General features: G+C 49.3%; 1 protein-coding gene across 3 annotated transcripts; it reads left to right on the top strand.

The window, feature by feature from the left end:
- Positions 1–1,058: 1,058 nt before the first annotated feature.
- NUTF2 (nuclear transport factor 2) lies at positions 1,059–18,951 on the top strand. 3 transcript variants are annotated; one of them, XM_041772655.1, is made up of 6 exons: positions 1,142–1,212; positions 3,875–3,938; positions 13,099–13,226; positions 15,861–15,932; positions 16,017–16,115; positions 18,424–18,951. In XM_041772655.1, the coding sequence occupies exons 3-6, from the start codon at positions 13,128–13,130 to the stop codon at positions 18,535–18,537; spliced, it is 384 nt and encodes a 127-aa protein (XP_041628589.1). In that variant the 5' UTR covers positions 1,142–1,212; positions 3,875–3,938; positions 13,099–13,127; the 3' UTR covers positions 18,538–18,951. The 3 variants fall into 3 exon arrangements, with proteins under 3 accessions (XP_041628588.1, XP_041628589.1, XP_041628590.1); XM_041772654.1 differs by lacking the exon at positions 3,875–3,938 and having other exon boundaries at positions 1,059–1,212; XM_041772656.1 differs by lacking the exons at positions 1,142–1,212; positions 3,875–3,938 and adding an exon at positions 1,334–1,677.
- Positions 18,952–20,106: the final 1,155 nt, after the last annotated feature.

Genomic DNA, 20,106 nt, shown 5'->3' with positions numbered 1-20,106 from the left:
CTCAAATTCACCACAAATAGGACAGTGGAGAGTTCTAAGAAATAAGCATCTAGTCAGGCAAAGTAGTGCAGACCTGGGATTTAACAAACAGAAACTTGGCCTGGTCTTACCAGCCATGCCCATCAAGTGAATGTGTGTGTGCATATTGGTGAAGGAGCAAGATTTATGGAAGAAGAGGAATACTGGGATCTCTGTCTAGGAGGGAAAGCATGGAGCTGCCAGGATATTTCCTTTACCTGTGGTCCACATGAGTTAGCTGCAGAGCATTTCCCCAACAGGCCTAACTTAGACACAGGCCTTACCTCAAATGTTTGCATTGCCCAGGAAACAACTAAAACGGGTGATGAAAGGACAAGGATGGGGCAGAGATTATTGACAATCTGGTCACTTAAATCACGGGAAAAGTTTAGGTTAGCCAGTTCTCTTTTATGAAATTCTTGGCTACCCTGACTGGGGCAAAAATGAAAACAACAAAAAACTTATGAGAATGTTTTGGAGACCCCAACTGTACAAGTCTAAGAGTAATCCTGTCTCCAGCAGAGTCCCACTTGAGCATTTGAATCTCCAGCCGAAAGGAAAGCCTCGACTGCTCGAAACCAGCTTTGGGCCACCTCACAAGGCTCGTGAATGTTGGGACAGCAAAACTTTCGGTTCCGCCCTGGCTGGCTTTAGAGCACGGTTCCAAAGTGTCGGGTGGGGGGGGCGGTAGCGGGGTGGCAGCTAGAGCACCAAAGGGGAGGAGGATTCGGGAGCGGAAACCGCCCAGGGGCCCAGGGAGGGGCGGCTGGGCCTGCTTGGGGCCAAGCGGGACTCCCACGGAGGCGGGGCCTGCTCCAAACCACCGCGCGACCTGGGCGGGGCCAGACCAGCTGAGACCTGGCGACAATTGAGCCCTGACCCTTGTCTGGCGCCAACCTCGGGTGTTCCAGAGGCTTCCGCTAGACCACAATTCTCAGGGGCTCGCCCTGGCAGCCTCCCTCCCCGGCTTAGCCTCACCTCCCGCGCTGCGGGCCGTGGCTGGTTCTCGGCGCATAGCACACCGGGAACTGTAGTTTTCTCCTGGCGCACCTATGCCAGGAAGGAACTCGGGGGGGACTGCGTTTCCCAGAGTGCAGCGGGGTGGCGAGGGAAGGCAGGGGGGAAGGGACAGTCGGTCGCAGACCGCGCTGGGTTGCCGCCGCCGCCGCTGCCGCCATCGTGCCAGCCCCTCGGGTGAGTGTCGGGGCGAGCGCGCCGGGGCGGGAGCTGGGCCGCTGGAGCCGCGCTCTGGGCCGCTCGTGCCTCCGCTGCCAGTCTCCGGGCGCCCCCCCCCCACACCGGCGGCCCGAAGCCGCGCGGGGACGGGGCCATGTGTCGCGCGCGGCTCCGCCTCCCGCCGGTCCTCTGAGGCGGCGGCCGGGGGGAACACAGAGAGACAGCCAGGCGCCTTTCTGGCCCCATCGTGTCCATGGCGGGTGCACCGGACTGCGCGGTGGCCGGGCCTTTTACTCTCTGGTCCAGACCACCCGGATGGGGCTCTCCGGGCCCCGCCCCGTCTGGCCTAGCCCGGCCTGCCCGAGTCCCGCAAGCTCTGCAGGCAGGCTAGCGGGACGACCCCAGCCCCACGTCCTGCCACCCGCCAGCGATGGATCCGGGGATGGGCAAGCGCCACCCGGCCCGTTCTGGAATCAGCATTGGGTAAGGGCGCTTTCCTGCCGCAGCCCGGGATTATAGGACTCTCAACCCGGTTCCCGACCATAGCCAGGCTAGGATGTAGGTGAATTCTCCCCTGCTTGTTTGCCCATCGGGAGTGCACAAAACCTATCTCCCAATCTCCCACTCTGGAACTGATGCGTAGGTTCCTGCGTGGAGGGCAGGGTCAGGGAATCTCGGGCGGGAGGGGGTTCCACATAGGACTTCATCCCCCGCCAGCCTTGGAGGATCTGGCCTGATGCGATGAGGCGGCTCCGGACTGGTAGGCTCAGACCCCGCCCTTCTATCGGGGACCAGGCCCCAGCTGTGGGTGGGTTGGCCGGCCCTGTTAGTGGAGGAGGGGAGAAAGGAAGCCAAGGAGGTGAAGTTGGATGTGTGAGCCCCCAACGCTTTATTAGCCTTCTCCAGCACAGCCTAATCCTCATATCTGCCCTTCCCAGAGTCATCTGCCCTCTTCCTACAGAGAATGATTCCAGGAGAATGGTGGTGATAAGGTGGGATTTAGTGGAGGGGAAAGTAGAATCCAGGCCTGAGGTCCATGAAGCCAGTGCCAAATAAGAGACTGAGTTTGAAGCCACATTGGTGGGGAGGCACATTTGGGCTGTGGGGCTCAGATTCAGACTCTGTGGGGCCCTTCTGAACCCTGGCCTGGGTAGGAGAACCAGAGCTAAAAGCTGCGGAAAGTCAGGCTTCTCTCACTTACTTGCTCACTTCCCACAGCTACAGTAACCTATGTACAGGCAGGAGGCTGATTGAGCCTTGGGAAATTGCCTTCAGTGAAGGCTCCAGTGACCCCTTTGAGTCCTGGGAGAAGAGTATCTAACCTTAGAGTAGTTCTCTGACAGGCTTTGTAAAGGCATTTCTGATTGACTATTGATTAAGGGACCAGTCCAGAGACGACAGAGGGATTTGGGGAAGAAACAACTTGTCTAGTCTTGATTCCACTGACCCAGTACAACTTCTGAGCCATAGTACTTGCAAGGATTAAAGAAACAGCTAAGTTTCTGCAGTCCTGGCTTCAGCAGCAAGCATGTCTCCTAGGAAAGTTGAGTTAGGCCCATGATGCAGAAAGCTGCCATTCTTGGACTTTTTTTTCTCCTTGAGTATTTCCCCAGGTGATGTTTCTCTAGTCATTGGGCTCCAGCCTTGGAAGTTTTCCTGCTCTTTCTAGTTATTCTCCCTGGTTAAGGAGGACAAGTGAAGATCTGTCTATATCTTCTAACCAGCACTTCCCTTCTCTCTGAGCTCAAACGTCCTAGTCCACATTCTGGCCCATAAGCACATGGAAGTCAGGTTCATTTAGCAGATTCAGGAGGATCTGACTTGCTAGTGGAGATGGGCAACAAGGAGGGACTACCCACAGGACATACTAGGATCACTCACTGTGAGGGAATCTCTTAGTAGTAGAAGCAGTTGTTTCAGGACCCTCTCTAGATTGTCAGGATTGGCTCTGTCTAGGACACAGGTTTTGGGTGAACTAGGCTTATAGTTGTGGATTAGTTTGCACATTCCAAGGCCTTAGGTGACTTAATGACAATGATTTCCCTTCAAGGTCAAAAAGATACTGTTCCTTCTCCATACTGTTTCTTCACCACTGCCTGCAGTGTCAGGAGTAGGAGGCATTCAGGTCTCTCTCTGTCTCTCTCTCTGTCATTCCAACCCTAGAAGTTTTCTATAACTAATGTGTCTGGGCTTAGCTAGCTATTGGTAGGCATCCTGACCCTGAGAAGTCCTTGACCTTTCTGGAACTTGGCAGGCCATCTATCTCGGAGATAAGAGGAGAATCTTGAGTTTCTTTAGAATCTGTCTGCAATCTATTCATGTAGGGCTGACTAGGAAGTGGGGTCTGGCATGGGGTAGTCAAGATGTAGCTGCATAAGCATGGCAGAGTGTGAGGGTACCTGGGTTCTCAAAAAGCTCAAAATTAGGTCCTTTAGTGACCTGGAATGTACTTCTCTCCAAGCCACATCTTTATTCTGCTCTCTTTGCAGTTGGGTTGGGGTGGCATGAATGATTTAAGAGTGACGCAGATTGTCAAATTTTAGAACTAGAAGACCCTTACATTTAAAAATTCTGGGATTCCTTTACTGGAGGATTAGTATCTTGCTTGGATTTTTTTCTTTTCCTTTCCCAACAATGATTATTTTTCAGCAACCATTCTTTGGCCTTTTCTGTGTGTCAGGTTCTGGACTGAGGCTGAAGGTAGAAGAATGAATCCTACCCAGTCCTGGTGCTGGGGAAAGGAGGTAACGTTGCTATTATGTACCTAGGCCTGAGTTGAAGGGACCTATTGGGGCTCTTGGCACTGTGCAGAAAAGGGGGCTTTGGAATGATGAGAGCACTGAAGAAGAAAGGCTGTTAATGAGCTCACTCTCCTCTCCACTTCCTGCCAGAAACTATAGAGCAAGGTATACTTCCCGTAGTGGGCACAGGAAGGTCTGGGGTTTTCGGGGCAGTGCTGTCACCACTCCAAATTGCTGTGGCTGTTGAGTCTAGCTGCTGTCATCTACAGCTTGCTCTTAGTCTCCTGGGGGTCCCTGCTGGGTATGCTCCCAGTGTCTGGAAATCCCACCAGCGTTGTATAGTCAGTGGCTTCTGCCCCTTTCACTGAGACCCTCTCAGGTCACCTTTATTCAAGTGTGGTACCTATCAGGACATCTTCCCAGAGTGAGACATAGAGCTGCTCTCCCTCAGAGATGAAAGGGAATAGTCCTTTCAGAGAGAGGGGAGTGGATCCAAAAACTTTTCCACAGGATGGACATTGAAAGTTGAGCAGGATTTCTCATGGCCTGGTGTTGTTGAGCTGAACCTCCTCATGGGTTTTTTTTTTTTTTTTTTTTTACTTTTTTTACATTTAATTTCTTCTTTTTAAATTTTTTTATTTGTTTATTTTATTTTTTTAAAAGATTTTGTTTATTTATTCATGACAGAGAGAGGCAGAGACACAGGCAGAGGGAGAAACAGGCTCCATGCAAGGAGCCCGATGTGGGACTCAATCCCGGGACTCCAAGATCATGCCCTGGGCTGAAGGCAGATGCTAAACCGATGAGCCACCCAGGGATCCCTTATTTGTTTATTTTAAAGATTTATTTATTCACAAGAGACCCAGAGAGAGAGAGAGGCAGAGACACAGGCAGAGGGAGAAGCAGGCTCCTCACAGGGAGCCCGATATGGGACTCGATCCCAGGACCCCGGGTTCATGCTCTAATCTAAAGGTAGATGCTTAAAAAAAAAAAAAAAAAAGGTAGATCCTCAACTGCTGAGCCACCAAGGTGTCCCTAATTTCTTTTTTTTTTTTTTTTTTTTAAAGATTTTTAAATTTATTTATCCACAAGAGACACAGATGCAGAGAGAGGCAGAGACACAAGCAGAGGGAGAAGCAGGCTCCATGCAGGGAGCCCGATGTGGGACTCGATCCCGGTCTCCAGGATCATGCCCTGGGCTGAAGGCAGCACTAAACCGCTGAGCCACCCAGGATGCCCAATTTCTTCTTTTTTTAAAAAAATATTTATTTATTGGGGATCCCTGGGTGGCTCAGCGGTTTAGCGCCTGCCTTTGGCCTAGGGCGCGATCCTGGAGTCCCGGGGTCGAGTCCCACGTTGGGCTCCCTGCATGGAGCCTGCTCCTCCCTCCTCCTGTGTCTCTGCCTCTCTCTCTCTCTCTCTCTGTCTGTCATAAATCAATCAATCAATCAATCTTAATTTTTTTTTTTTTATTGACTGAGAGTGAGGAAGAGTGAGCAAGAACAAGCAGTGGGAGGCAGAGAGGCAGAGAGAGAGGGAGAAGTAGGCTCCCCACTGAGCAGGGAGCCTGATTGGGGGGTGGGGCTTCTTGATCCTAGGACCCTGGGATCATGACCTGAGCTGAAGGCAGGTGCTTAACCGACTGAGCCACCAGATGCCTTATTTAATTTTTTCTGATGCGCTGTTTGAGATTTTGTGTTTGGAGTTGGGTTTGAACTGGCTACCCCTTCCCAGCCTTGAGACTTTTTACCTTGACCAAATGTGACAGGAATTCTTGATTCCCTCCCTGAGAGAGGCAGCAGTGTGTAGGTTATATCTGGAGTGACTTCCAGGCCCATGTGATACGATTGTTTTGGTCAGCATCCCAGATACCAGGTCCATGTAGCACCTTCCCCTAAAGATTCTGGGAAGAATCTTTTGTTCAGGTCTGGCTATGACTGTGGAAGGGTCTTGGTTGCCCAGGAAGAACACTAGAGAACTGGGAGGTGGCTGTGCTCACTGGCCCCAGGGCTTCCACCACCAGCTGACCTGCTATGGCTGAGAAATTTCTTTTACTGCCTTAGGCCTTACTCCTTATATGTTGCTGGTACATGTTCTGTTCTAAGCCCTGAGACTAGAGAGGGGCCTACCCCAGAGAAGGAGAACCTCCTTCTCATGAGAAGGGTGTGTTTGAGGTATCTGGGAACTCATGACTGCTTGCTTCAGTAAACTGGGGATATTCTGGAATGATTGCTTCTTAGAATCTCTGATACTTCGTCAGAGCCAGTGGGTCTCACCAGGGCAGAGACTGCTGCCCCCTGGAGTTATGTCTCTGTGTGAGACGTTGGTTCCACTCCCAGAAGTGGTTTTAGACCTAGGTGAATGCGAGTTCTCACTTGTCTCTATGGTGTAGTCCTGCTTTGACCAGCTGAGCATGCACGCAGGGGCTTTCTGTCCTGAGAGGGACAGAACTTGCTCATTTTGGAGAGCAAGAAAAGGCCTAGGCTCCTTTCCTCGCCACCTCATTTGTTACCTCTACACTTCCCACTATTTGACATTGGCTCTCAGCTGTTCCAGTTTAGCTCAGTTTAGTGGACATTATAATGCTGCCTATGCCAGTGGCCATATGTGGTCTTGAATTCTTTCTTACACTCATGGAATTTTGGTTTCCTCATCTAGAAAATGATGATAATCATACTAACTTTAGAGCTGTGAGGCTCAAATGAGAGAACACATGTAACTGTTTGGGTCACAGAAGAAGGCATTCCATTCAGCACCATGGGGACTCTGTACGGGTTCATCCCTTTTTTCTGCTCACCTCAGTCTCAGAGTCTCATGATGGTTTTGGCCAGGCAGGCATGGTCATAGCAGACCACGGAGGTGGTCACTTAGGGGCTTCAGGCCCAACTGGGGAGCCAAGTTCATATATACCCCATCAGCGATTTCATAGCCCAGGGTTCAGTTCATGGATGGGAGCTGGCTGGGATGGGGCCCCAGAGATTTCTGAGTGATGTGGGAAAGGGGGCCTCCTCAGGGACCGAGTATAGATCAGAGAGACCAGAATGCAGGTCTCAGGATTCAACTCCTGAGCCAGCCAGGGCACCCTGAAAGCTCTGGATCCTTCCTCCAGGCAGAAGAGGAGGAAAGGGCCCTCAGGGTGCTGGGGGCACCTAAATCTCGGGTCTGCCCCAGGAAGAGATTCTGTCCTGGGCAGCCATTCAGGCACCAGGCCTCGGCTGCTTGCTCTCTAGACTTGAGGCAGGAGAGTGGTGGTCTAGGCGGTTGCCAGTCCTGGGTGGAGGCTGCTCCCTGATGCAATATCCTTGCAGGAGGCTGAGGTAACCACCTTTTTTCTAGTTCTTGACCTGGGGCTTCACTTTGGACCTGACTCCTAGGAGACGGGGTCAGGGGGTCATACAATGAGGGAAAGGAGGAGTAGGCTAGAGGCCAGACCTTGAGGGTGTGGTTGTGTGCCTGCTGTTGAGCCATAGCTGCCCCTCAGGTGACCAGAACTTTGAGGAAAGAACGGGGGTTGGGCCAAGCCTCACTTGCCACACCCTCAGACAGACATGACTGATGAAAAAGGGTTGTCTCCTGATGACTTGGACAGAAGGTGGAGGTGGAGGGGAAGTGGGTCACTTGGCCACTTAAATTTAGCAGGGTTTGCCCAGAATTCACTCCTCCAGAGAAGGGCTGGGCCAGGGACTATGGGAACAAGGCTGCTTAGGTCAGGGAGGCAGATCATAAATAAATGAAGTGTGACTATTTCATGCAGCAATAAGCACTAAGAAAACAAAACAAGATGATGAAATGAGTAGCTGAGCAGTTCCTTTAGACTGAGTGGTCAGTGTCTGTGAGAAGGTGACATTTGAGCTGACACGTATGTGACAAGGAGCCAGATACATGAAGATCTAGGGAGAATAGTGATCCAAGTAGAAGGATAAACAGTTACAAAGCCCCTGGGTGAGAATAGGCTCAGCATGTTCCAGAAAACGGAAATGCCCTGACCGGCTGTAGAGGACGGGGGACAGGGTAGCAGGAGATGAAGTTGGACAGCCAGGAGTGCAGGTCACCCAGGGGCCTTGAAGGCAGGCTAAGTGATTGAAACTTTGTTAGTGGAGAATGGGAAGAGAAGTCACTGGAGGGCCATAGGGCATGTTAGGGTAATTAATGGCCATGGTTGATACTGATTTCAAGGATCCCACTAGAGCTTGGCATATCTGCTTCACATTCGCTGCAGGCCTTGATGATAGGTGCCCCAAAAAAGACAATTATGAGTCTTTCTGTGTATCATTCTGGAGTTTGTAGCACCTTTTTTTTTTCCTTTTAAGATTTTATTTATTTATTCATGAGAGACACACAGAGAGAGAAAGAGAGAGAGACGCAGAGACACAGGCAGAAGGAGAAGCAAGCTCCATGCAAGGAGCCTGATGCGGGACTTGATCCTGGGACTCTGGGATCACGCCCTGAGCTGAAGGCAGGTGCCCAACCATTGAGCCACCCAGGCGTCCCTGGAGTTTGTAGCATCTTATTCCCCATTACCTTTGCCCCCCCAATCCCTACCCCAGGCCTAGCTAAGCCAGGATCTATTTCTGATTTGCTGAGATGGTAGGACTGAGCTGTGACTTTGCAGGTTTGGGAAAACTGTGAGATCATCCCCCATGAAAATCCCTATTGTTGGGTTTGGTGTGGAAATCTGCCTGGTGCCTTTGTTTGGAGACAGAGGCCGTGGTTCAGGCCTGTCTTGCCCCTCTGAGAAAGTGGAGTTTGAAGGTCAGGGCTTCAGTCGTTCATGCCCAGAAGCACCTCTGTCACTGGTGTGATATGCTCATTTTTAAATTCTGACCTACTGTCTCTGGGGGGCTTGGCCCTGGAGTAGTCCGCTAAACCTGGTTCCATCTAGTTCCACCATCCACTAGGCTCATGGCCTTGAGAGAGTTAGCTAACCTTTCTGAGCTTCATTTTGCTTAAGTATATTGTGGGAGTTGACTCACAGGGTGTTAGGAGCAAATGCACATAAAGCTCTTAGCACATTTCTGTGTCTAATTCGCATTAGTGAAAATGACATGTTATCAGCTGGACACTGCTATTTAAGTTTTGTCACTGGAAACAATGACCCAGAATTTGAGGATAAAAATGAAATTTTTCTGTTGTCTAATGGCATCTACTGGACGAGAGGTTTTAACTTGGGGTCTATGACTGAACCTTAGAGAGTGTGAACAACTTGAAATTATTCACAAGGCTGGGGCATCTCTACCTCTGTGTAGATTTATTGGGAGAAGGCTCCAGGTTTTGAGACATTCTTAGAGGGTCTTTGCACCCACAGAGACCTAAAGGTCAGTGAAGGCTGATGCTCAGTGGGCAAGAGGTCATTAAGGTCATTTCTGCTCCTCAAGGAGCCTGGCCTCAGTCAGCCTGCGGACTGTTGGGGTGAAGCAGGAGATGGTGTGGTCAGCAGCCCTCTTGGAAGAACTGTAGGAGACGCTGTCATGAAGGTCAGTCCCCAATCTGATGTGAGGCTGCTTCTGAGCCTTGGCATTTTTCTTTTCAGATTGTTCTTTCTATAGTATATGTATTAGAAGCAAGGTCAGGGCTTGCTAGCCATCCTGGGGAACATCCTCCCTAGCTGGCCCAGACCCCTCCCTGTGTTGCATGGGGATAGGTGAGCACTTTGCTCCCCTTTTCTTTTTCTGGATATAGGAATGCTGCCTCCCCGCCATGAGTTGAAAGCTTTGTAGGAGGTTTGGAGTCAGAAACTGTAAATCCTGTGGTTAGGTGAGCCATGCTCTGTGCTCGGGGATTGAGGTGGGGTGGAGTGGGTATAGCAAGAAACAGGCTGGAACCTTCCTAGCCCAGAGCTACTGTGTTTAGGCAGAGGAGCTGGCCCTGGCTCTATTGATACAGTTTTGTATGTGGGGTTGGGGTCAACATTTGAGTTTGGGAAGGAGGACCCAAATAGATGGGGTCTGAACAGTGACTTGAGAGAAGATCAGGAACTGACCAGGCAGATGAGAGGGAGGACATCCAGCAGGGCGATTCATGGGGTAGGAGTGGGGTGAAAACCAGTGAGCAAGCCCTCAGCAAGTTCTGGTCTGTATGTGGAGCTGGATGAAGGTAGGAGAGAGTGGTAGGGACACATGGACAGTTGTGGTTGGCCACCAGTGGAGCTTCAGGGTTTAATCCAGAAGTGAGGCCATTGTAGAGAAGAGAAATGGCCAGCTTTGTCATTTAGAACTGAGGGACAAAGTTAGCAGAAAGAAAGCATTGGCTTTGATCAGGAGACCTAGTATCAGTCCTGGTGTACTTACTTGCCACTGGACTTGGGGCAAGACAAATCACTGAACCTTAGTTTTCCCCACCTGTGAAGTGGGATGACAGTGGGATCTGACCACATGGTTATTATGATGACTACCTGGCAGTAAACACATCAGAGTCAAGCAGGCCAACAAGGTTGGTATTGGCTTCAGGGACACTTCTTGGAAAAGACCTCAACCCAAATAGTTTTGAAGATTCCTACTTACAACTTTCTGGGAGCCCCTGAGCAATCTCATTCCTTAGGAAAGCTGACTTTGCCCTACCCTGCTCCACTAGACTAGAGTGCTCTTCTGTCCCTTTATCCCTCCACCCTCTTCACTCTACCGCTACTTCTGCCAAGTAGTTTTAATATTGGCAAGTTATCACACCTTAAGAACAATATTGAAAAAGGAAAAAAAACACTCCCGCATTTCCTCTGCATCACTGCCCTACCACATGGCACCACTTTTCTTGTCTTTGGTGTTTTGTTTTGTTTTGTTTTTTAAGATTTTATTATTCATGAGAGACACAGAGAGAGGCAGAAACATAGGCCGAGGGAGGAGCAGGCCTCTGTGGGGAGTCTGATGACTCAATCCCAGGACCCTAGGACCATGACCTTAGCCAAAGGCAGATGCTCAACCACTGAGCCACCCAAGCACCCCACTTTTCTTGTCTTTGAATCAGCTTTTATTTAGCCTTTTTTCCTGTCATCCTCCATCTTCAGTTTCTTGGTTTCCTGCCCTTATCTCTTTTCATGCACCCAAACACTGGCTTGTTTTTTCTTCTTTTTTTTTTTTTAATTAGTTTTTATTTATTTATGATAGTCATCACAGAGAGAGAGGCAGAGACACAGGCAGAGGGAGAAGCAGGCTCCATGCCCTGGGAGCCCAACGTGGGATTCGATCCCGGGTCTCCAGGATCGCGCCCTGGGCCAAAGGCAGGCGCTAAACCGCTGCGCCACCCAGGGATCCCTGGCTTGTTTTTTCTAATCAGCATACTCTTTTTCTAAGACCTTCCCTGAGGGCTGCCCAACCTTGCTGAGGACAGAGGGAGAGATGGCCCTCGTCCATTCCTCCAGCTTTCCCCTTGCCCCGGAGCTCTTGGGGGCTGAGCAAGACATCTTGGGGTAAGATACTGTAGAGCTGGGCCACAGTGAGTGAGCCAAACAGAGTGAATACTAGGGTGGAAGGGGCAGAGATGGGGAATGGCTATAGCCACAGTCTGACCCCTTGGAAATGTGACCAAGACAGCAGCTGAGCCTAGCTGTTGATTCTATGCTTTTCCCACTTGTTGATTTGTTTCTTGGCAGAGTATAAACTGGGACACACCTTGTGTTCCTGTGTAGCAGGCGTGACCGGGTCCAGGCTTTCTTTTCTGCTTGTTTTAGACTTTTCCTGGACATTTCTTAGTCATCCCAGTACTGAGCTCCTATTTTTAGTGCCACCACCTCCTATGGGACCTAAAATAAAGCTGGCTCATCTTCCTGCCCCTTCATTGGCTGGAGTATAGGTCATAGGCTAGGAGATTGGCTGGATTGGGGATAAGCCACTGCCCCCCTACACTATCCATCCCAGCTGGCTCCTTTGGCCTTTGGTGAGGTCATAGGGACTGGAGTGAACTAGCAGGTTCCCTTCGTGAGGCTTTACAACCACTGGCAACATCAGGGTTCCACCCCTTTGCAGAGGAGGAAGCTGAGGCCCTTCTTAGGGCAGTGACTTGCATCAGATTCCACCACTGTTAATGGTTGTCTGCCAGGGTTGAACCCAGCTCCTCACCGCTTTGGTTCAGAGTCCTGTTATCAGGAGATGGGGAGGTAGTCAGACCCAACTACAGAACCATATATGATATTCTGCTGTCATGGAATCCTTCAGTGAGATGTGGGCTTCCTAGGGGGAGGGAGGGTGGTTAACAAAGCCAGAGTGGCTCTCATCTGGGGCTTGAATTTGCCCCAATTTACACCCTTGGAGCTGTGATGTTTCTAGCTGGTAGGGGGTCTCCTTTCCCCCCTCAGAGACCAGAGAGGGGCAGCCCCTTCCAATAGAGGCAGTGCTGGGATGAGGGGTGTGAAGAGATGACATATTTCCTCCTCATAGCCTCCATTTGTCTTCCCTGTACCCCTCAGTATTACTGTCTGATATTTGGAACTCCTGTCCTTAGTTCTGAAGTGAGTAGGAATGAAGAAATGAAGAGATGTTACCTATGCTCAAAGAAGTAAACTGCTCCCTTAAGACTAAAACGGAAGATCAATAAAAGGACTAAAATAAAGAGTCACTTACTCTTTTATTTCCAGTGAGGCATTGAGGAGCCATCTCCCACTCCCTCACTGGGTCTTCTTCCACCCACCAGTACAGCCCTGGGACAGTATTGATGGGTGATGGGGTTGAGGACTGCAATAGAAGATACTTCACATACAGATATCTGTAGTTTCTGACCTCTAAAGTGGGAAGAATAGTAGTAACTCTGGCCTTGCAGGTTGTTGAGAGGATCAAATGAAAAGATGTGGGAGAGTGGTGTGAGTTCTTCCTTAAAGGCCACACCCTGCCATTGGGCATTGAAAGACTTGCTATGATTTTCCTTTGTCTTGGCTCCACCCTCCGCTCCCATCCTGTGTGCTTCACATCTCTGGCACCCCTTCATTTCATCATTCAGAGCTCCTCAAAGGAGGAGCTCAGTCTGGTCCACCTCTGGGCTCCCTGCACTGGTCTGTATTGGAAGGGGCCTCCTACCAGTTAACCTGGGCCTCTATTATGTTCCCTGGGAGAACACACTTCAGCCAAGGACTGTCTGCTCCAGGAGGCCAAGAAGGGTGGGGTTGGTGAAGAAACAGCAACTGGCCACCTCCTGCTCCTTTGGTACCAACACTTCCCTCTCTGTTTTGCTGATCTTGCAGGTCTCAACAAGGCCGGGTGACTCTCCAGAATGGGAGACAAGCCAATTTGGGAGCAGATTGGATCCAGCTTCATTCAGCATTACTACCAGTTATTTGATAACGACAGAACCCAACTAGGTGCAATTTATGTAAGTCTTCAGCTCTAGGGCTTGAATGGGACCCCAGGGGATCAATTCAGATAATTGGGCTAGGGTGTCAGTTCACAAATTCTAGCAGCCCTTACTGGATTTGACTATATCCTTTTATAAATATATATATATATATATATATATATATATATATATATATATATATATGATTTTTTTTATTTATTCACGAGAGACACAGAGAGGGAGGTAGAGATATAGGCAGAGGGAGATGCAGGCTCCCTGCGAGGAACCTGATGGGGGACTCAATCCCAGGACCCTGGGATCACAACCTGAGTCCAAGGCAGACACTCAACTGCTGAGCCACCCTGGTGCCCCTTGACTATATCCTTCCATCTGAGTTTCTGTCCATGGGACAGGTTACCTGAGGCCTAGCCCAACTACCTGGTCTACATGTTCTCTTCTGTCATCTTCTGTAAGAGTAGGGATCCTGGTGTCCTTGGCAGGGTGTTCTAGGCTTGCCATTCCATTGTCCTGGGAGTGCCTCTGATTCCAGAGTGGGCCAGAGCAGGCAGATGCTGGGGCTTGTGCTCTGTGGAGGCAGCAGCTGTGAGCATCATCAGTACAAAGCTGAGCACTCCTTGGAGACCCTAGGCCCAGCTTCCTTTTGGGGACCAAAAGTCCCTGGATGCTCATGGTAAACAAATGGGGTTAGCCCAGGGGGGCTGGTATGTCTTGTTGTTGTTGTTGTTTTAAGATTTTATTTATTATTTGAGAGAGTGCACGCATGCATGAATGGTGGGGGGCAGAGGAAGAGAGAGAAGCAGACCCCCCTACTGTCCAGGACCCCTGAGATCATGACCTGAGCTGAAGGCAGACACTTAGCCAACTGAGCCACCCAGGTACCCCAGGAAGGCTGGTGTGTCTTAAGAAATCCTTTTAGGCAGGCATTATTTGGTGCTATTTTAATGATGTTCATATACATCAGGAATTATTTGTGCCTGACCCTGCCCAAGATTCAGTCACAGAAATGTGATCAATTGGGACATGCCTACCAGGTCTGCCCAGAATGGAAGTGATAGGAGCCATCCAACATAGCCTCAGAGCCTGACTGTGGGCAAAGCCCTGTGTGTCTCCAAAAAGTCAGGGTCAAGTCTGAAGAAAAGAAAGGGATCTTACCAGTGGAAAACTAAATTCAGCACATGCATTATTTGGTTGTTATCATAGAGAATTTTAAAAACTTCAACTGATCTGACTCTAGGATCTTTTTTTTTTTTTTTTTTTTAAGATTTTATTTATTTATTCATGAGAGACACAGAGAGAGAGAGAAGCAGAGACACAGGCAGAGGGAGAAGCAGGCTCCATGCAGGGTGCCCGACACGGGACTCAATCCCAGGACCCCAGGATCACGCCCCGGGCCGAAGGCGGGCACTCAACTGCTGAGCCACCCAGGGATCCTGACCCTAGGATCTTGATACGTCTGTCTCATTGCTTCTTAAAATCAATTAAAGCAGTCCTGACCTAGAGAAGGGAGTTATTAGCAAGGTCCTAAAAGTGTGCTTTATGTCATTTCATATAATCCTCAGCACATGTCCCCTGCCCCCCACTCCCTTTTTAAAGATTTATTTATTTATTTGAGAGGCAATGCTGGGGGAGAGGGAGACAGAGAATCCCAAGCAGACTCCATGCTGAGCTCCGAGCCTGATGTGGGGCTCAATCCCACAACCCCGAGACTGTAACCTGAGCCGAAATCAAGAGTTGGATGCCCATCGGAATGAGCTACCCAGGCACCTTACATATCCCTTTTTAAAAATCAAGAAGTGGGTGCCTGGATGGCTCAGTTAAGTGTCTGCCTTCTGGTTGGGTCATGATCTTGTGGTTTGGGAATTGAGCCCTGCATCAGGCTCCCTGCTTAGCGAGAGACCTGCTTCTCCCTCTCCCTCTGTCCCTCCCCACTGCCCATGCTTGAACTCTATCTCTTTCTCAAATAAATAAATAAAATCTTTAAAAATAATACAAGTAAGGGCAGCCTGGGTGGCTCAGCGGTTTAGCGCCACCTTCAGCCCAGGGTGTGATCCTTGAAACCTGGGATCGAATCCCACGTTGTGCTCTCTGTGTAGAGCCTGCTTCTCCCTCTGCCTGTATCTCTGACTCTCTCTGTCTGTGTGTCTCTCATGAATAAATAAATAAAATCTTTAAAAGAAAAAAATATGGGATCCCTGAGTGGCGCAGCGGTTTGGCGCCTGCCTTTAGCCCAGGGCGCGATCCTGGAGACCCGGGATCGAGTCCCACGTCGGGCTCCCGGTGCATGGAGCCTGCTTCTCCCTCTGCCTGTGTCTCTGCCTCTCTCTCTCTGTGACTATCATAAATAAATAAAAATTTAAAAAAATTAAAAAAAAAAAAAAAGAAAAAATATATAAGTAAATAAATAAATAATGATCAGGAAACAGACTCAGAAAAATAAGTAACTTGCCAAATGTTAAGCTGGTAAGTAGCAGAAGCACATGGAGTTCTACCCCTCTTGTATTTTGGGGAAGATAGGGTATAATTAAAGAGGATGTTAATAGTGCAGAGTATGGAAGCTATTTTCAGTTCCCTTCTTTACAGGTAAGGAAACTAAAGTTTGAACTCATTTTTCTGAAACAAGGCCCTGCCCCCATGTTTTCTGGTTTTCAGATTGATGCATCATGCCTTACGTGGGAAGGACAGCAGTTCCAGGGGAAAGCTGCCATTGTGGAGAAGTTGTCTGTAAGTAAGGGCCAGGGCCATGTTTAAGTAGCTTCTTCCCTGCCCTACTGGCCACAGCATACTACCCATTCTTTTTTTTTGCAGAGCCTTCCGTTCCAGAAAATCCAGCACAGCATCACGGCACAGGACCATCAGCCCACGCCAGATAGCTGCATCATCAGCATGGTAGTGGGCCAGCTCAAGGTAATAGTACTGCTGCCTCTTAATAGTGGTGGTAGGTGCTTCTCTCTCTGCCTGTGTCTCTGCGTCTCTCTCTCCCTCTGAATAAATAAATAAATAAATCTTTTTAAAAAATGGTAAAGATGGAAAATTAAAAAAAAAAATGGTGGTAGGGAGGAGTGGGCAGGCAGAGGAGAGCCCTGCACCCCTGCCTTTTCTGTGATGTGACCTGCTTATCAAAGCATCTAGAGCTGTGCAATTCAATACAATAACCGCTAGTCATATTTTTTAAATGTTTTAATTTTAATGGTAATTTTTAAATTATATTAACAATGAAATAAAGTTAAAATGGAGTTTCTCAGTTGAACTAGCCATGTTTCAAGTCCTCATAGTCTGTCCTTGTGGCTGCCTATTGGACAGTGCAGACATAGAATTTTTTTTTTTAAGATTTATTTATTTGAGAGCATGAGCATGTGCAGGTGGGGGCATGGGCAGAGGAAGAGAGAGAATCTTGAGCATACTCCCCACTGAGCACAGAGCCTGACACAGGGCTCTATCTCACAACCCTGAGATCATGACCTGAGCAGAAGTCACGAGTTGGACACTTAACCAACTAAGCCACCCAGGTGCCCCCAGACATAGACTATTTCTGTTATTACAGAAAGTACTATTGCAAAGTACTGGTCTAGAGCCTTTTTGGAAAAGGGACAAGAGATAAAGGAGCAGGCTGGAGCTGTGGTGCCAAGCTACTGGGCCTTTGTATTGCCCTGAGGTGTAGGTGGACTTTTTGCAGGCAGCTGGCCCTGGATTGGCCAGCTGGGTACTGAGTCACAGTCACCTGTGGGAGTCCATGCTGCCACTCCCTGAGCTGGCTGCTGGCTCCTCCACCTGCTAAGCAAAGCAGATTCCTGGAACTTTTGCTTCTCTTTGCATTTTCCTTTCTTTTTCTCAAGAGATGTCCTCTTCAAAGCCTTCAGTTCAGGGATCCCTGGGTGGCGCAGCGGTTTGGCGCCTGCCTTTGGCCCAGGGCGCGATCCTGGAGACCCGGGATCGAATCCCACGTCGGGCTCCCGGTGCATGGAGCCTGCTTCTCCCTCTGCCTGTGTCTCTGCCCCCCTCTCTCTCTCTGTGACTATCATAAATAAATTTAAAAAAAATTAAAAAAAAAAAAACTTCAAAGCCTTCAGTTCAGTTCCTCAAGAACTCTCCCAGGAACTCCCACCTGTTGTGCTCCAGCAGACTGAAGCCAGATTCTTAGTTTCCAAATAAGTCTATCTGCATTCCCAAACTGGGACAAATTGGTTGCCCTTTGATAAGGTCCTCATCTCCTGGGCCCGTGTCATGGTGGGGCTCTGAAGGCTCCCTAGGCTAGGTGAGGTCTCCTGAGTCAAGTGCAAGGGCAGAAAGAGGAGGGCCCTTAGGTCTCTGCCATGGACCCAGAGGACCTGCCTTCTGGCCTGGACTTTCTTGTCAGTTTTTCCTGCCTGTCCAACATGCCCTGCCCAGAGTTGGTACTTAGGCCCTTGAGAGTGAAGAGGTCTCTTCCAGGGGACTCAATACCCACTTTCAGGCTAGCGTCAGTCATCATTGCCCATTCGTACCTGGCTTCAGGCTCATTCTGGTGTTTCTGTCCAACTCAGAATCCCCAAAAGATTGATTTGCCTTCTTGCTGATGATGCCCAGAAAACCCAGCCATGTTAGAGACAGTGCTGGTTAACTGGGCTCCTCCCCTAACTAGGCTTCATCCTGGTCTTTTGCAGTTTGGCTGAGGATGTCTTGCCTTTTATTCTCATTGCAAATGTTATATATGACGTGACAGGAAACATCAACTAGTTGTATTGCTTTGTTTTTGTTCTGTAGAGCTGTGATCACAGTGTGAACTCCGTTTTGAGCCTTTTCTCACCTTCCTGGTCACAGTCAGTATTAGCAGTAGTTTCTCCTAATTGGGTAACTGGCATAATCAGACACTAAGATTGTTTCGTTTTTAGATACTGTTATGTGGTGAGCAGTGCAGAAGTCTTTTAAATTGATCACTGTGCCTAGAGACATGGGCTCAGAGCAGGTGTGTTCTCTGCTCTGTTGCAGTAGCTAACTGGTGACATATTCTGCGGCTTAAGTGTATGCAGCAGTGCGAGCTGCCATCCATAGCCCCTCTGTGTCCAGTACATTGTATCAGTTCACATTCACAAGTATCCCTTGGCCATACTGGAATTGGAGTCCAAAACAGTAGAGTCTGATCCCCAAGTCAGCATTGTTTGTCCTGTCCCCCTGTCACTGGACTACCTTCCTATTCCTTGGCCCACTAACTGAATCATTTTCTTTCTCTTCACAGGCTGATGAAGACCCCATCATGGGGTTCCACCAGATGTTCCTATTAAAGAACATCAACGATGCTTGGGTTTGCACCAATGACATGTTCAGGCTTGCCCTGCACAACTTCGGCTGACCTCTTCCCAGCCAGGCACTCATGCTGTTTCCTCCTCCCTCCTCTTCCTGATAACTATTCACACTCCTCCAGATGCTCCAAATATCATACACAAATGAGCAGGGCCACGGTGGGAGCGGGCGCAGTGCGCTGCTACTACCGAGGTATTGTGCATGATGTTTGGATGCTAGAATAGTTGCATCTGACAGGAGAAGTTTGTGTTGTACCAGCGCATGCCTTGGAAAGACTTAAGTAATGCAAAAGGTTGTCTTTTTTTTTTTTTTTTTTTTTTTTTAATCTACTGACAAGTTGCTCTAGTAACCCAAAGAAGTGAAGGAGAAAGCAGCTGCCTCACCGCCCAGATATTGACCGCCCAGATATTGATTTGTTCGGATGTTTCAATGGCTCATGATATAATAAAACCACAAAAATTTTCTTAACAGTTTAAATTGTTTTAATTAGTTTAATAGTTGGCTGGGCATCAGTAACCACCCTGCCCCATTGGCTCTCTCATGTCCCACCTTCCCACCTCTTCCCCAACTCAGCAATAGCTGTTGCAAAGAGAAAACTGCTGAAGCAGCACTCCCAGCTAGCTCCTCCCAGAAGCCCTAGGGCATAGTATTCCCCACCTCAGCCCCCTGGTCTTGGAAAACCGAGCTGCAGACAGAGCTCAAGGCCAAGCCTGAGGCTTCCCTTGCACTCTCTAGTCAGTTCTGATGACTCCTATGTGGGGTAGGATCAGGGCTCTGGTAATAGAGATGATCTAGAATCCCATTGAAAGGGACTCATCAGGTTCAGGTGCTCCAGACTGAGGCCTCAGCAAAACTACCCTGTATAAAATGAGCAAAAGTTTGAGGGAGAGGGTCCTGTTCTACCCCAGAACAGTAAGGATCACATCCAGGGTACCCCATAAACCCCAAGCCAAGCAGAGGGCAGCTCAGGTTTTGTACTACCTGCTTTGGATATCCTTGCCCACAGAGCCAGGCCCAGTTTAGAGCTATTGAAAGTAGGCAATCTGAGTTTGAGGGATTTGTGCTCTGGGATTTCTCACCCCTCAGACCTCTGCAAGGCATCTCTAGGCCTCCTGCTTCCTCCCTCACCACACACACACTTTCACATTGTCTTCAAGTTCCAGGAAATCTTAACTCTTGGGGCAGTTAATGCTTTTCATTTTGGGGGACAGAGGCCCTCTGCTCACTGCAGAACTTGCCCTTTAGCCCTGAGACCTCTAGTGGTATAAATAAGCCTGGTGTCAAGGAAGCAACCAGAAGCTAGAACCAAACCCAGGTGTCAGGCTGGTGCCCTGTTAGGGGTTTCAGGATTGAGGAGGGTACCACAATTAGGCCTGACCTGCACTCCCCCTTCCCTCCTGCACTACAGATGGAGGCCAAGGACTTCCTCAGACCCCCCACAGGTTGCCTGGCTACACTGAGCACAGGCCTGGATGATGGATTGTTTTTAGGAGACCACAGATTCGGATTTCAGGGGGACTGATCTAGGAGGCTGGGGGGGGGGGAGTGGGGGTTGGGAGAGAGGTGGATGCCTGATGCCTCTTAAACCACCCTGTGTAAAATCTGCAATACAGCTTCT

This window comes from Vulpes lagopus, chromosome 10 (genome assembly GCF_018345385.1).
Source record: "Vulpes lagopus strain Blue_001 chromosome 10, ASM1834538v1, whole genome shotgun sequence".
Classification (NCBI taxonomy): Eukaryota; Metazoa; Chordata; class Mammalia; order Carnivora; family Canidae; genus Vulpes; species Vulpes lagopus.
The sequence above is the reverse complement of the archived record's forward strand: the minus strand, read 5'-3'. Positions and strand labels throughout refer to the sequence as shown.

Excerpts from the sequence above, each read along its gene's own strand:
- NUTF2 (XM_041772654.1), top strand. The coding sequence starts at position 13,128 with ATGGGAGACAAGCCAATTTGGGAGCAGATTGGATCCAGCTTCATTCAG. Across the intron at positions 13,227-15,860 it reads CCCAACTAGGTGCAATTTAT|ATTGATGCATCATGCCTTAC; the intron begins GTAAGTCTTCAG and ends TCTGGTTTTCAG. Across the intron at positions 15,933-16,016 it reads CCATTGTGGAGAAGTTGTCT|AGCCTTCCGTTCCAGAAAAT; the intron begins GTAAGTAAGGGC and ends TTTTTTTTGCAG.